Genomic DNA, 14,922 nt, shown 5'->3' with positions numbered 1-14,922 from the left:
CGCTCACATGGCATGGCTCAGGCTTGTCTTGCTGTTATTATTCCATGGGACGCATGTGGGCTCTGTCAGAAGACAGAGCGTGTCCCGTGCTGCAGCTGAACCCCGTTGGGGTTGTTTGAGGGTGCTGGGGCCGGGGGTTCTGGAGAGCCTGGGCCTTGGAGCTTGCTTTTATGGTGGGTGTGTGGGATCTGAGAGTCAAGACCCCCTTGGCAGAGGATGGCAGGACTGAAGGCACATGGAGCAGGAGGGTGTGTGTTTGGGGGATCCAGATGGCCTTGGGCTTCAAATCCCAAGCAGAGGGGACACTCCAGCCTGCCCAGAGATCGAAGGCCCAGGCTGTGCTCTGGCCCCTAGCCCCTGGCCCCTCTGCACTTGGAAGACGCCCCCTTGGCTCTGCCGGGCTCCCCTCTGGGCTCCCATCCTGCCTTCTGGCTTTTTGCTTCACCTCCCTACATGCACCTCAGTTTCCTCACCTGCCAGATGGAGATGCTAGGGTGAGCAGAGGTGGCCGCAGCCTTGCTGGATCAGATGCTGGTGGGAATGATGGTTGCTGGGTGGGCCAGGATTCCCATGTGCCAGCCTGGGCATCCCCCCAACCCAAGCTGTGGCCTGTCTCTGTTCCCTGCATCCTGTGGGCTTTACTGGATCAGGGCGAGGGGTTACCCAGCTTGCAAGACACAGCTTTGCTCAGAGCGGCTGGAAAGGAAGAGCAGACAGGTGGGGTCCAGCCAGGCACAGGGCTTGTGGAGACCTGCTGTCCTCCGTGCTTTGAGTTTCCCTGGGCTCTGCTTCTTGGCCACCCCCTTCCCTCCCTGCCTGCCAGCAAGCATGGAGCCAGCTGCCCCTCCATGGGCTCAGGCCTGCCAGAATCCACTGGCACTCACCGCTCTACCCCCACACTTGGCCTGCGGCCCTCTCCCACTCAATCTGCGGCTTTTCTGAGTCTGTTGGGACAGAACATGGGGACCTGTCCTCAGGGTCCTGGGAGTGCCGGGGTGTCAGGGACCCCCCACCTATGATCCCTGTGAGAACAGGGTCTCCTCTAACTCATCACTATCTGCAGGGTGGGAACACGCAACAGACATTTACTGAGCACCTACTGTGTACCCGTGCAGGGCAGGGTACAGCTGTGGGTGGGACAGACGGTGCCCTCCTTGGACAGCCTTGGAGTCCAGTGCAGGGAGTGACACAGCAGCCAGAGGACAGCCCTGAGCCTAGAGAAGGGCAGCTAGCAAGGAGAGCAAATGAAGTAGGGCAAGGCTGTAGTGGTGGGGCGTGGGAGGAGGGGCGTCTGGGGCCAGTGGTATGGGAGGGCAGCCTGCAACAGGCGCCTTCTGAGAAAGTCCCGAATAGGAAGGTACCAGCCATGGGGCAGTCAGGGCAGAGCTGGGAGCATGAGCTCACAGCGGAGGGTGTGGGGACGCCTAGGGAGGCAGGGAGCTTGGATTCTCTTGTGCTGGGGAGGGTTCTGAGTGGGGATAACGCCATCTCATTTTTGCTAAGATAGTTTCTCAGGAAACGTTTGCTGAGTGAATGAAGGAACAGATATGCACTTGGGAGGGCCGGACCACAGGCCAGGTGTGACTGTGGCTCGGTCACTAGGCTCTGTGCTCACGGTGGGGGCAGAGCCCCACATCTGGCCCTGTCCATGCCTCCTGGCCTGGGGTCAGGGTGGCAGACAGGGTTTTGAGGTCACCACTCCTCTTAGAGAATCCCTTTGAGCTGGGGCTGCCTGTTCCTCAATTTCCTCATTAGTCCTGGGGCCACTGAACTCACGTGCCTCCTGGCCTGCCCACCTGGCTTTGCCCTGCCTACCCCAGGTCATGGTGCCATTGTTTGATTTTCTACTTCCTGTCCCTGAACCACCCCCACCCCCAAACACACACACTTCCCCTTCCGAATTGATACTGACTTGCCTTCCTGTCCAGAAGCCCCAGGGGAGGGCAGGTGCCCCAGCAGGCCCTGTGGACCAGAGGTGCAGGGGAGAGGGAAGCGGGAGGTGGGAGGCACAGGGCAGGTTGGTGTTCTCCCTGCAGGGAGAGAACACAGAGGTTGGTAGGGACAAGTGTAGACAGGCTCACCCAGCCATGGTGGGCAGGCTCTCTGTGGGGTCAGAGGGGTCCCCTGTCCAGTCTGGAGCCGTGAGAGAACAGCTAAGTGGGGTTGTGGGACTGGATGGTGGCAGGGGAGAGGCCAGGGTGGTCTGTGCATGCAGGGGACAGAGCAGGGCCACCGGGGAGCTCATGGTCCGCTAGAGGGGGAGGTGGGCGCTAATCAGGTGGCCATGCTCCAGAAGCCAGGGCTACACGCCAAGGCCACTGCTCCGGAGGGAAGGAGCCCGACCTGGACTTCCGGGCTGGGAAGGGTTCCCTGCCAGAGCTGATGTTAACCGGTTCAGGGTTTCTTTCTCCAGCCAGGCCATCTGTGTGGTGGGGGCTGCCCTGTGCACTGTAAGTGCCAGCAGCATCCATGGTCTCCCTACTAGATGCCAGGATTGCCACCTGCCCCCAGTTGTGACAACCAGAATTGGTGCCAGACATGGCCAGATGTCCCCAGGGTGGGGGCAGAGTGGCCCCCAGTTGAGAACCACTAAACAAGGGTAAGCCGCCAGAACATTCTGGGCAGGGGCAACAGCCTGGGCCAGGGCCTGGTGGGAGGGTTCGTGGGGGGTCAGCGTGGCTGGTGAGCAGGGCATACTGGGGATGTGTAGTGTTCGGTCCTGCAGGTCATTGTGAGGACTTGGAAGGTGTCCTGGCTGCAGTGGCCCCTGAGGGTAGACAGGGAGATCCTTAGCACCTGCAGCAGCCAGGCTCCTGGAGTCAGGGGGAAGGCAGTGGAATGGAGGGAGGGCGCCTCCTCTGCCTAGGGCCTCTGCAGAAGCTGTCCGTTTCCCGGTTCCTGGTCCCTGGACAGATGCTGGGGGCGTTGACTTAACTGCCTTTGACCTTCAGGCAAACCTCGCTTGTGGGGAACCTCCTGGTTGGGTGAGAATCATTTCTCCTTAAGGCTGCTGTTCCTCAAGGACGCAGCAGGTTTGACCCTGTTTGGAGGGAAAATCTTCCAGTGCCGTCTGCCTGCGCTGATGTCAATCTTATCCAAAGGGAACAAAAAGAAGCCAGACGTCTCATTCTGAGTGCCGACCGCACGCCCAGTCCTGTGCGGAACGCGTCCCCGGCCTGTCCTCATCCTCCCTGACCCTGGGCGCAGTAAGCGTTTGCTCTGTTTGTGGCGAGTGAGGCAGGAGAGGGAAGAAAGTGCGGGCCAGAGAACCTGCCAGCATCAGCACTGCGGGGCAGCAGAGGCAAAGCCCTGGCCTCAGCAGTCTCACTGGCTGTGCCTTGGGTGTCACCTAGAGGGCTGACAGGGCGCCTGGAGCCGGGGACTCTTAGACCTTATGTGCGTTCCACAGCCACACTGTCCTCAGCCACTCAGCAGGACCACCCCCGGGTGAACTCCGTGGCTTGGCCAGGTGGAGATGGTGGTCCCAGCCTTCCAACTTCTGGCATCATTCCTTCAATATGCGGAGCACAGGCTTGGCCTGGCCTGGGAGGGGCCTCGTCCCCGCCCCACCCAAATCAGCTGGTGCCCCGACTGCTGGCACTTGCGGGGGGACCCTCTCCGCCTTCAGAGCCTTAGCCCTCACTGTGCTCCCTGCCAGGAACACTCTTCCCCATCAGCACCACCTCCCTGCCTCTCACCTGCCCACCCAAGTTAGCATCTTGGCATCTGGTCACTGTGTTCCTGACAATGGCACCCTGCATTGCGAGTGATGGGCATTTGGGGTACTAACCAGTTGCAGTCTGGCTCCCGCACTAGATGCTAAGCACCATCAGGGAGGGAGCCTCTGTCCCACCCTCCCTGCCTCCCTGAAACTCCCAAGTGCCTGTCTTCATCTCCCAGGACACTCTACCCTGTTGCTTGCTTGGTTGGCCTCCGTCCAAACCACACAAGGGACTCTGCCGCCCAGCTTCTTTCTCAGATGGTGTGCCGCGTTCCAGGGGTCTTCCCAGGCCAGCTGCAGTGTCTGGTGACAAAGGCTGTTGTCCACTATACCCTCTCACAGGTGTCCCCAAAGGACCTGCCTGTTCCGTATACGATGCCTGTTTGGGAGAGGGGCTGATGTCATTTCTTTTTTGTTTTTTTTTTTGGAGATACTCTTGCTCTTGTTGCCCAGGCTGGAGGGCTAGAGTGTAGTGGCGTGATCTCGGCTCACTGCAACGTCTGCCTCCCAGCTTCAAGCAATTCTCATGCCTCAGCCTCCCAAGTAACTGGGATTACAGGCATGTGCCACCATGCCCAGCTAATTTTTGTATTTTAGTAGATACGCGGTTTCACTATGTTGGCCAGGCTGGTCTTAAACTCCTGGGCTCAAGTGATCTGCCCGCCTCAGCCTCCTAAAGTGCTGGAATTACAGGCATGAGCCACTGCGCCTGGCCATTTCTCTGCTTTCAAACCCCCATCTCTGGCCATTAGGAGGCCCTGGCTCCCCTCAGTCCCTGAGTGGTCATGAACACTGAGTGGGGGGCTGGGCTTCCCAAAGGCGTACCTTCAGCAGAAGAACCTGAACCGTGCCTGGCCCTCTGGCATTCTTTGCTGCAGCTGTCACTGTCACAGTGTTCTGCAGCCAGCGAGGGTGACTCGCCTGCCTGGTGCAGCAGCACTCTTGGGGTTTCAAAGGTCATGAGCAGGAGCTGGGTGAGGACGGGCAAGCAGACACCTTCGAACACCGGCCAGTATGCTTTTTGGCAGGGTGAGGGTGGGACGGGCAGGTCTGAGAACAATTAAACATAGACCACGTGTTAGTGCCAACCGCAGCTCGTTCAACCTGCTTTGTCTTTCAGGACTCCCGTGTCCAGCCTGAGTTCCAGCCTCACTGAGTGGCCACCCCCAAAGCGCTTCCATCCGAGGAAGCCCCCAGCACTGACCATGTCTATTATGGACCACAGCCCCACCACGGGCGTGGTCACAGTCATCGTCATCCTCATTGCCATCGCGGCCCTGGGGGCCTTGATCCTGGGCTGCTGGTGCTACCTGCGGCTGCAGCGCATCAGCCAGTCAGAGGACGAGGAGAGCATCGTGGGGGATGGGGAGACCAAGGAACCCTTCCTGCTGGTGCAGTATTCGGCCAAGGGACCGTGCGTGGAGAGAAAGGCCAAGCTGATGACTCCCAACGGCCCGGAAGTCCACGGCTGAGCCAGGATGCGAGGCTCCTGGTCCTGTTTGCAGCCGGCCGAGAGGCGCTGGGAGGGGCAAAACCACATGGACGCGCTGCTGTCTGAGAGGAAGGGCTGACACTTGCTGGCATGGCCTCTGCGGGCTTCGTCATCGCATGCACTGATGCCCGGGGACCTGGCTGTCCTGGGCTTCGCCTCGGCCTCCGGGTGAGGCTGCCCATTGCAGGCACTGGGCAGGCCTGACCTTGCTGGGTCTCATGGCCCTGTAGCGCTTTTGTTACTTGAATGTCTAGCTGAGCCTGTTTTTGATGGAGCTACTACTGTAATGCGTGAACTAACAAACCTGTGAACTGTAAATAGGCCCCTGGAAGCACGTGCTTAAGCCCTTTTGCTGATTTTTAAAAATATCATCTAGCGCACACAGGACTGGTTTGATTCTGGCTGTACTAATGACAAGCTGAGTCAAGACCCCGGAGGGTCATAGGCTTGTAAAGGCCCACGCCGCACTCGGCAAGGGTCTCTCATGTGTGTCCGTCTGTGTGTATATCAAGGAAATGAGATGCCAGTTTGGGGTCTCGTGGCTGACCAGTTGGGGTGCTTGGGTGATCTCTGCTTGGTTAGTCATGGGTGGAAGAAGAACCACACCCCCCACACCCCTCTGTTCTTTCTCCAGATAGACTCACTTGTTAAATAGCAGTTTTGTTGAGTGGAGTTACTGCAGGGAAGCTACTGGACCTGCCTGGGAGCCAGTGAAGGGCGAGTCAGGGCACGTGTCCCAGAGGCTGCCAGCGTCCTCGTAGCAGAGCAGTTTCTTGCCGCTTTGGTCTTCAGCATGCCGAGTCCCCCATCCTGAGTGCAGGCTTCGCTGAAATTGCTCTGGTCCTCGTAGAACCTGTGGTGGCTACTTTTGGTCTGAAACCCAGCTGGCCCAGCAAAGAGAAAAGGTTGTATGTTTTGTATTGGTATTTCCTATTTTCTGCACTGGAGGGGAAGGGACTGTTGAGGTTCTGTCTTTTTTCTTTTTTTCCTCTTACCTTTTTACACCACTTGGCTTCCTTTCCTCTCTGATGACTGCCTGCCTGTGGGGTCCTAACTTCACTTTCCTCAGTGGGTCTCCAGTCCCCTGACCCAGCTCTGAAGGCACTTAGGACCCAGGGAACATTTCTTGCGTGCACATTCCCACAAGAGCCACCAGACTGCTTCCTGCCAGCCTGTGCTTGCGGCAGGGAGCCGGGGCAGGGCAGAGGTAAAGTTCAGGGCTTGTCTGTCCCACAGGTGGCTCTTGGGTGAGCTAGCATCTCCACAGCCTGTCTTCAAGGCCTCCCTTGTGTACACTTCAGTGAGTGAGCTCACTTCGATTTTTAATCCCACCACCATAAGCACATACTAATTTTATTTATGATTCAAACATGACTCGTGCCGGCCATCCCTGTAATAGATGGAAGGTCAGCCCGGGCTTAACCACAGAGCACTGGCCCTTAATGCCTGAGCTCAGAGCTCTGGCCTCCTGCTCAGACTGAAAGCACCTCCTCTGGCCTCACCTAAGCCTCTTCTAAAATACGTGTTGAATGAATCCATGTTCTGGAACCCCGAGGGCGGGAGAAGTAGGGAGGACTTTGTTTAAGCAGCATACACCTAAATTGGGGGTTTAAACATTTAAGTAGGAGCTTGGGGTGGGAAGAGGGACGGCTGGCTGGGCCATCTGAGCAGAAGGTAGTAATGAAACACCTCAGTTGGGCTCTTGAGATTCCTTAGGAAGCAGGAGAAGCAACACCTCTGGCTACTCTGGTGTGGCCAAGTTCAGAGGAGGTGGTGGCGGGGCAGGCGTGATGTCAGCAGAAGCCCTGCAGGCTGGGTGGGCAGGACGTGTGGTTGGGGCCACTGAAACTAGGTCTAGGAGGGAGAACAGAAGTTCCAAAGGTGCCGACTGGAAGATGGGGGAAAAGGTTTGCTTTGGTGAGTGAGAAAAGGCCGGGTGTGTGATCCATCCCCTCACGTTTCAGAACTTCCAGGCTTTCTACCTCGACTCTCACCGCAGCCAGCACATACACCTAGGCTGTTTTTCTTTCCTCCACACCCGAGGGACACAGGAGCAGCTAGGATCTGCATTTTCAGGTTCCGAGCCTGACCCCTGGAACTGACCAGTGCTCGATTGTCAGACTTGGCCTATGGTTTTGACCTTGCCAGTGAAGTTTCAGTTTTGAAGTGATTAAATGTCACTTTCTCATCAGTTTCACTTCTGGAGGTTTTCTGATCCCACTCCCTGGTGGCAGGGATGTACCTGGGAGTTTGAATCAGGCCCATTTGAGCGTGGTAGCCGTGTTGGGTGAAGGTCAGGGGCTCAGTGAGGCACTGGGGGGGTTTTCAGGAGGAAAATGAAAATGGCTGTACAACCAGTGAACCACATCATAGCTCTCACTGTTCTTACTTTTCAATAGCTTTTTTTTTAGCATAGACACCAGAGCCACATTCAAATGGCTTAGTAGGTTATGACCTCTCTTTGAATTATTTCTGAATGCCCAACTGTTGCATTCAAGTTTTCTGACTAATCAAGAAATTAAGCGTTCATCCTTCGTATCACTGCAGAAGCAACAGTGGGGGGACAGGGAGGGAACTCTTGACACTGAGCCACTAAAATATGGACTAATTTTTTGGACAAATCTTCAAACGGACTGTGCTACTGTTTTTGTTTCAAAGCTACCAAGTTTGTGCAATAAGTGGAAGGGATGTCATCTCTCTTCAATAAATGCTGAATGACATTCAAGTTGATTTTCTAGACCACTGAGAAAATCTTTATTTACAATAAATTTCAATAAAATTTGCATAAATATATTCCCAATGTACAATTTTCACCTCTGATTTCTTCACATCATTTAAAAAGTTAGTCTGTCCTGTTCTCGTTATTCCTTTCAGACACCAGTGTGGCACTGACGTTGGCAGGTGGAGGGGAACTGCCAGGGAGCTGGGGGGTGCCTGAGGGCTCCGGCTGCTTGGGGCGGACCTCTTTTCGGGTCGCCAGGCTTTCAGCTCCATCCCTGCCTTCCAGTTTCCTCTCCATGGTCGCCACCAGGATCTTGAGCCATGTGTTCTCGGTGAGGAGGTTTTCCGAGGCATCGGCCAGCTCCTGTAGCTTGCGGGCCAGCTCCTGCAGCTCGCGTGTCTTCTGCTCGTAGAGGGCCTGCAGCTGCTCACTGTGGGCGCGGAGCAGGCTGTGCTGCTCCTCCAGGGCCCGCTGCTGCCGCCGCAGCCGGTGCTCATCTCTGCGGGCGCTGGAGAGCTGGGACTCTACCTGCACTTGTGCTCGCTGGAGGCTGCTTATTTCTGCTCTCAGTTTCTGGATCTCTCTCTCCAAGTGGGAGATGTGCCCCCGCTGTAAGACTGCCTCGCTCTGAAGACACTCCTTGGTAGGAGAGTTAGCCATGTTCTGGGGGCTGGAAGCAGGATCTGAGTGATGCAAAATGAACTTCAACAGGTTTGGAAGGGTGATGGGGAGGTCTTCAGGGTATTTCACACTTAGGTCCTTTCTGGAGAGAAAGGGAAAGGAAGCAAAGACGGGAGTCATACCAACACAATTAGTCCAAAAGCAGACTACCTGAGGCCAGGCCATCTACTTCTCATCAAGAAAAGACATTCTGTGGATTTTACTTACTGAAAGTGAGGAAAATGTTGCCTGGGCAAGAAATTCTCTACAAAGCTGAGGCTGTCCCATATGCTCGTTCTGCAATTAAGATGGCTTATCTGTTCCTGAAGCCAGAGCTCAGCTTCACCCACACCTTCCAAGAAAGACAAGAGCTCCTAGGCCCAGGCCTAAAGCCACTGATGCAGGGCCCCAGGAGTGTGCGGGCATGGGGCCTCTGTGTGCTGGGAGATGCCCAGCGGCTGTGTCAGGAAGAGCGTCCAGGGGAAGCAGGATTGTCCCACCTATGTCCCTCTTGTGCCTACTGACAGTGCCCAGAGAAATAGGAAGAACTTCAAAGATACTCAGTTTCTTCAGCAAGCATTTATTACACATTATCTAAGGCAGGGGTTCTCAACTGGGGGTGATTGTACCCCCACTCCCCGGGTACATCTGGCTCATACCTGGCAACCTGATACCTGGCAAACAGCCCAACCAAGGGACTATGAATTCAGGCTGCCCGGCCCTGAGAGCACAGAACAAGGAAGGAAAGTGACATAGGAAGGGGTTTTTCATACAGCTTTGTTCCAGGTCCTGATCTAGAGATCTAGAAAATTCCTCTTCAGAACTTGTCATTTAATCATCTGATGATGTTTGTCTCACATATCTATTTACCTGTGCCTGTACAGTCTTGCTGCAATCGATCAAAACTACCAGCTTTATGCACTTAGGTATGAGGTGGGCTGGCAGCAGCCGGGTTTGTCTCCCTCAGGTATTAACAGAATGGAAGTCAACAGCAGGGACTCCAGAGCCTGGCTGCCCAGGGCCACTGCACCTGGCCGTAAATTGTTTTATAATTTTGGGGTAAGCATTCAACCATCCCCTCCTTTAAAGCTTAGTTTTCTTAACATACAAGCTTTCTTCAAGTGAGGCATCCCAGCCATTCAAATGACAAAGCTGGGTGTGGTGCTGTGTGCCTGTAATCCCAGTGCTTTGGGAGGCTGAGGCGGGAGGATCACTTGAGGCCAGGAGTTTGAGACCAGCCTGGACAATATAGTAAGGCCTCATCTGTATAAACAATAAAATAAAAAAATCAGCCAGGCAAGGTGGCACACGCCTGTAGATCCAGCTACTTGGGAGCCTGAGGTGGTGGGATCACTTGAGCCCAGGAGTTCAAGGCTGCAGTGAGCCATAATCACACCACTGCACTCCAGCCTGGGCAACAGAGTCAGACCTTGTCTCAAAAACAGAAAATAAAACCCCACAACAACTGAAAACATATCGTGACCCTGTCAAGTGGGCCCGTGGAAAAATACCAGATGCTGGACCTGCCCTCACGTTCTGCGGCACAAGCCTGGTCTTATAAGGCAGAGTAAAGGTGAATTACTCCCCAGAAAAAGCTGCCAAGGTCCCTCAGGATATCTACCCTCCAGGCATATACAGGACATGACATTTGTGAGCATGCTCTCTGCTAACTAAGAAGTCTTGGTGCACTCTCCATGAATGTCCCTAATGGGCATGCTAAAATGCTGCCACACTTTGGGAAAGTAGAGGGACACAGAATGTCAACAGTCTACCGCCAGGAAAGCAGTCATGTGAAAGTTTGGTGGGAAGAGGTCCCCACGTCTATGCAACTCTCCTCTAACCCTGAGGGAGTGGCAGGGTACACCGCTAAAAAAGTGTGATTCTTCCCCTGGGACACATCAGAGTCTCTTGGCGGACAGGGGCACCCATCTCCCCTTCATCACCTGGCCCAGGGCTAGGTCAGAGCACCTATATTTTGAAATGTCACACAGAGTCTGATGCAAGTGCTGGCTGGAGGAGCACCTGCTTGGTGGAGCAAGTGGCTCCGAGACGCCTCTGCACAGGAAGGCTATGTCTCCCTCAAGGCCCCACCCCTTCCTCTTCCTCCCGAGGACAGCTCTTGCATTTTTTTCCTTCATGATTTTTATAAATCAGGACATGCTCTTTGTAGACAATTTGCAAGAGATGTAAAAACATACAAGCAGCACCTTCAAATCATTTGCAATCTCACTCCTCTGAAGTCATCAATGTTAAGACCTCAACACTTTCCCCTCTGTGAGCATCTCTACACAGCATTAGTTTCTATTTTATCACAGTAAATATACAATTTCATGTTCTTTTCACTAAAAATAGCATAAGCAGGTGGACAGTGAAAAAGGTCTTATTACATGTTATCAAACAGCCTTTTCCATTTCCTCTTTTGCAAGCTGTCAGCTCACGCTGCTTGCCCATTTACCTTCTGGCTAAACCAAACACTCGCTTGGGACCAGCTCATGATGAGCATACTTTACTTCTACCATTTCTTTTTAGGAAATGAGAAAAATTCCATTCCAAAGCCATAAAGCTTTGGTTTACCAACCTCCTTACATTAAAAGAGCAGTGGACAGCCTTCTTATGTTCGAGATTTAGAAACGACAAGGGTGAGGGCTGCAGCAAGTACCCAGCCTGGGGCCGGAGAAATGCGCTCATCTGCACGTTTCCCACAGCAGGCAGCCTAAGAACGAAGGTCACTCAGCCCAGACGCAGGTCTCCAGATGATGCCCCGCCCTGCCACCTGTTCCGCCTATGTCTCTCTACACAGATGCATTTCTGCCAGCTGCTGAGAACTTCTTCATTAAAAGGCATGTGCTGGGTGCTAAGATTTTAATTTTTTTTCTTTTTTTTTTGAGACGGAGTCTCGCTCTGTCACCCAGGCTGGAGTGCAGTGGCCGGATCTCAGCTCACTGCAAGCTCCGCCTCCCAGGTTTACGCCATTCTCCTGCCTCAGCCTCCCGAGTAGCTGGGACTGCAGGCGCCCGCCACCTCGCCCGGCTAGTTTTTTGTATTTTTTAGTAGAGACGGGGTTTCACCGTGTTCGCCAGGATGGTCTCGATCTCCTGACCTTGTGATCCGCCCGTCTCGGCCTCCCAAAGTGCTGGGATTACAGGCTTGAGCCACCGCGCCCGGCCAAGATTTTAATATTTTTTCAAACTATGCTTGGAATTCAAAAATTATACATCATTAAACTACATGCTCAACTCCTGTCCCACACAGATGAAACTGTTAGTGTTAATATCCATGATTCCTGGACTATGTGGTAATTTAAACACTTCTTAGAAAGAAAAAGCCTCATCACAACTCAGTCGGCAGTAGAAAGGGTGAGTCACATTCTGTTTTTAGTGCATGACAAGACCCTACTACCACAGAAGTATTCCAGCAAAAATTCTTTGAGATACAAAGCAAAAACCAAGGGAATGATTCAATAGATACGAAGGAAACACTCTCCTAGAGAAACATGACAAGCTGAATCGCAAAAGGGAGGCAGGAAATTAAAACAGCAAACGTCATACATGCGAGCCAGGGAACTCCCTAAATGATGCTACAGACACTTTCCCTGGGGAGAAGATATTGTCAAAGCCATGTGAGTGGGTCCCCAAAAGGACTAAACTTTCTAAAAACCAAAGGGAACCTATAAAAAGGGAGCAAACATCCAGTGTATTAGGCTCTAAAGGACCAAGAGTTAATTTCTTTTTCCACTAAAGCATCTGCATCTACGTTCACTAAATGGAAGTCCGCTCCCCCTTGTTCATGTCCTGCTTGCCGGGGCTTTCGGGGCAGTTGCTGTTAAGAACTGTGCCTGGAATACTGATTAGGCAAGCGTGAAAAAATCAAGCGACAACCTCATGGCAGACGTTCACAGCAGTCTGCATGCACGGGAGAAAGCCCCTTTGCAGGGTTCCTGGAATCCGAGGCAAGGATGTGCCACGGGTAAGAAAGCCACCCTATCCTCTGTACGAGAGGGATGAGGAGCTGCTGGGAGGCCAACTGACAGACAAGCATGTGGAAGGCTTGGGGCAGGCAGAGCTCCACAGATTCTCTGCTGTTTTACCCCACACAAACATGGGGCCTTTTTTTCCTGTCAGTCTCTGCGTCCTCCATATGTTCACATAGGCCATGAAAAGCTAAGAATTCTCACAGCCACATTCAAGCTTGGTAAGAGATAGGCTGTGAGAAGAACCACCTTTAAAAGATCCATACCACACATAACATCCTGACACTACAACCCTTTTAGTCTATGCCCCTAAGGACACTCTATTTTTTTTTGGAGACGGAGCCTTGTTCTGTCTTCCAGGCTGGAGTGCAGTGGTGTGATCTTGGCTCACTGCAACCTCTGCATCCCAGGTTCGAGAGATTCTCGTGCCTCAGCCTCAGAGCAGCTGGGATTATAAGCATATGTCACCATGCCTGGCTAATTTTTGTATTTTTTGTAGTGACAGGTTTCACCATGTTGGCCAGGCTGGTCTCAACTTCTTGAGCTCAAGCAATCTGCCTGCCTCAACCTCCCAAAGTGCTGGCATTACAGGCGTGAGCCACCGCGCCTGGTTCCCAAGGGAACATTTTTTGAACATAATGAATGATTTACATCTTAAACCCATTTCAATTTCAGACCTCCACAAAAGAATCCCAACTGCCCACTAGTGAAAAAAAATCGGCATTACCTGTTGCAGGGAAAAAACAAGACAGTAGGAAGACGATCAACCATAAATTCCCAAGGAAGGTCATTCTGAGACACGTCAATCCTGGCAAAGGGGAAGAAGAGAAATGGCAGAAGATCAGCCCAAGAAACGCCAACTTGAAAGAACCTTCTCAAATAACTTCAAGAGCCTGGTGCATTTTTTACACCCCACATTGGGGTAGCCCCTTCTCGATGAGTATACTACCAGGTGTGAGCTGGGTGCTGGTACTCCCAAGACATGCAACATTCCGCTATGTGGACGCTTTCCACTGAGTGGCAATGCAATGTCCTGAAAGTAAAAATGAACTTGCAGAAAATGCCACACTGACACCTAGGGAGTCGTTCACTCCTCACCTGACAGGATCTAGCCAAGTATTTTAATCCCTGAATAGCTCTGGGAAAAGAAAGGAAATAATTGAGCAAAATACATCAAGCCTCTCTGAAGATGGAAAATTATACCCTCTTTATGTTGTAAATCTGGATAGAGGCCCAAAACAGCCTATTTTCTTAGCAGATTTGACATTAATTTTCTAACACAGAAAGTGACATGTGTACTAACTCACCCAGCCTGTGCTCAATCACTGTGGGAGCTAACTGCAACTGCTCTAGAGGCCTGCCCTGGGCAGCTGGCACAGAGCTGGGCACACAGCTGGGCGCCCACACTCAGGCCAAGCAGACATGGGGCCACAACAGCATCCTTGATGGAAGGGGCTGCATCCTCCTTGCGGAGGGGCTACTCAGCTACTATTCATAAACAGTGCACACAAAAGATGAACATGTTTTCAATCATTACTTTGACAGAAGGTTTTAGAAAGCATAACTGGGGGAAGTGAGGGTGGGGTAAGTGCCATGTATTTGTCCAAAACGATGAAATTTCCTTTTTCAAAAATGGCACAACCAGGCTGGGCACAGTGGCTCACGCCTGTAAACCCAGCACTTTGGGGGGCCGAGGTGGGTGGATTGTTTGAGCCCAGGAGTTGGACACCAGCCTGGGCAACATGGCGAAACCCTGTCTCTACAAAACATTGGCCGGGTATCCTGGCACATGCCTGTAGTTCAGCTACTTGGGAAGGTGGGAGAATCACCTGAACCTGGGAGGTTGGGGCTGCAGTGAGCTGTGACTGCACCACTGCACTCTGGCCTAGGCAACAGAGTGAGACCCTGTCTCAAAAAAACAACAACAAAAGGCATAACCAAATGAAAACCATTTACCAAAAGTTTACTAACAAAACAGCACACTCCTGCCTCACCTGTGCCAGCCTACCTAAAACATTAGTGTTCCTTTCTAAACAAGTGGTATAGAACACTATATTCCATAATTAAATGCTTTTTCTCACCTGATTTTTACTTCGAAGAAAGCACAAACTATAAAATTAAAACATTGTAAAAATCCACTCAGAATTCCACTGGGCTAATCAGGCCCCCCTTTCTTATGCAGGCTTGGTCTATATGCTCACTTTTTAAAATTTTTTCTGAGACAGAGTCTTGCTCTGTCACCCAGGCTGGAATGCAGTGGTGTGATCTTGGCTCACTGCAGCCTCCGCCTGGTGGATTCAAGTGATCCTCCTGCCTCAGCCTTCTGAGTAGCTGGGACTACAGGCACGTGCTGCCAC

The 14,922-nt window shown here is 52.8% G+C and overlaps 2 protein-coding genes across 2 annotated transcripts in view; one reads left to right on the top strand and one right to left on the bottom strand.

Annotated features, from left to right (window-relative positions):
• The first annotated feature begins 4,844 nt into the window (after nucleotides 1-4,844).
• SNN (stannin) lies at nucleotides 4,845-8,017 on the top strand. Its single transcript, XM_011988105.1, has one exon. It carries the CDS (start codon nucleotides 4,927-4,929, stop codon nucleotides 5,191-5,193), a length of 267 nt encoding a protein of 88 aa, XP_011843495.1. The 5' UTR covers nucleotides 4,845-4,926; the 3' UTR covers nucleotides 5,194-8,017.
• The window catches only part of TXNDC11 (thioredoxin domain containing 11), a 58,983-nt gene continuing 52,000 nt past the window's right edge, over nucleotides 7,940-14,922 (bottom strand). Inside the window, exons 11-12 of the mRNA XM_011988106.1 lie at nucleotides 13,293-13,373; nucleotides 7,940-8,698 (exon numbers count right to left, since the gene is read on the bottom strand). Of these exons, the coding sequence (XP_011843496.1) occupies nucleotides 8,056-8,698; nucleotides 13,293-13,373 (724 nt within the window). The 3' untranslated portion in view covers nucleotides 7,940-8,055. The remainder of the gene's footprint in view (nucleotides 8,699-13,292; nucleotides 13,374-14,922) is intronic.

This window comes from Mandrillus leucophaeus, unplaced genomic scaffold (assembly GCF_000951045.1).
Source record: "Mandrillus leucophaeus isolate KB7577 unplaced genomic scaffold, Mleu.le_1.0 Scaffold323, whole genome shotgun sequence".
Classification (NCBI taxonomy): domain Eukaryota; kingdom Metazoa; phylum Chordata; class Mammalia; order Primates; family Cercopithecidae; genus Mandrillus; species Mandrillus leucophaeus.
This window is presented reverse-complemented; position numbering and strand designations above follow the sequence as displayed.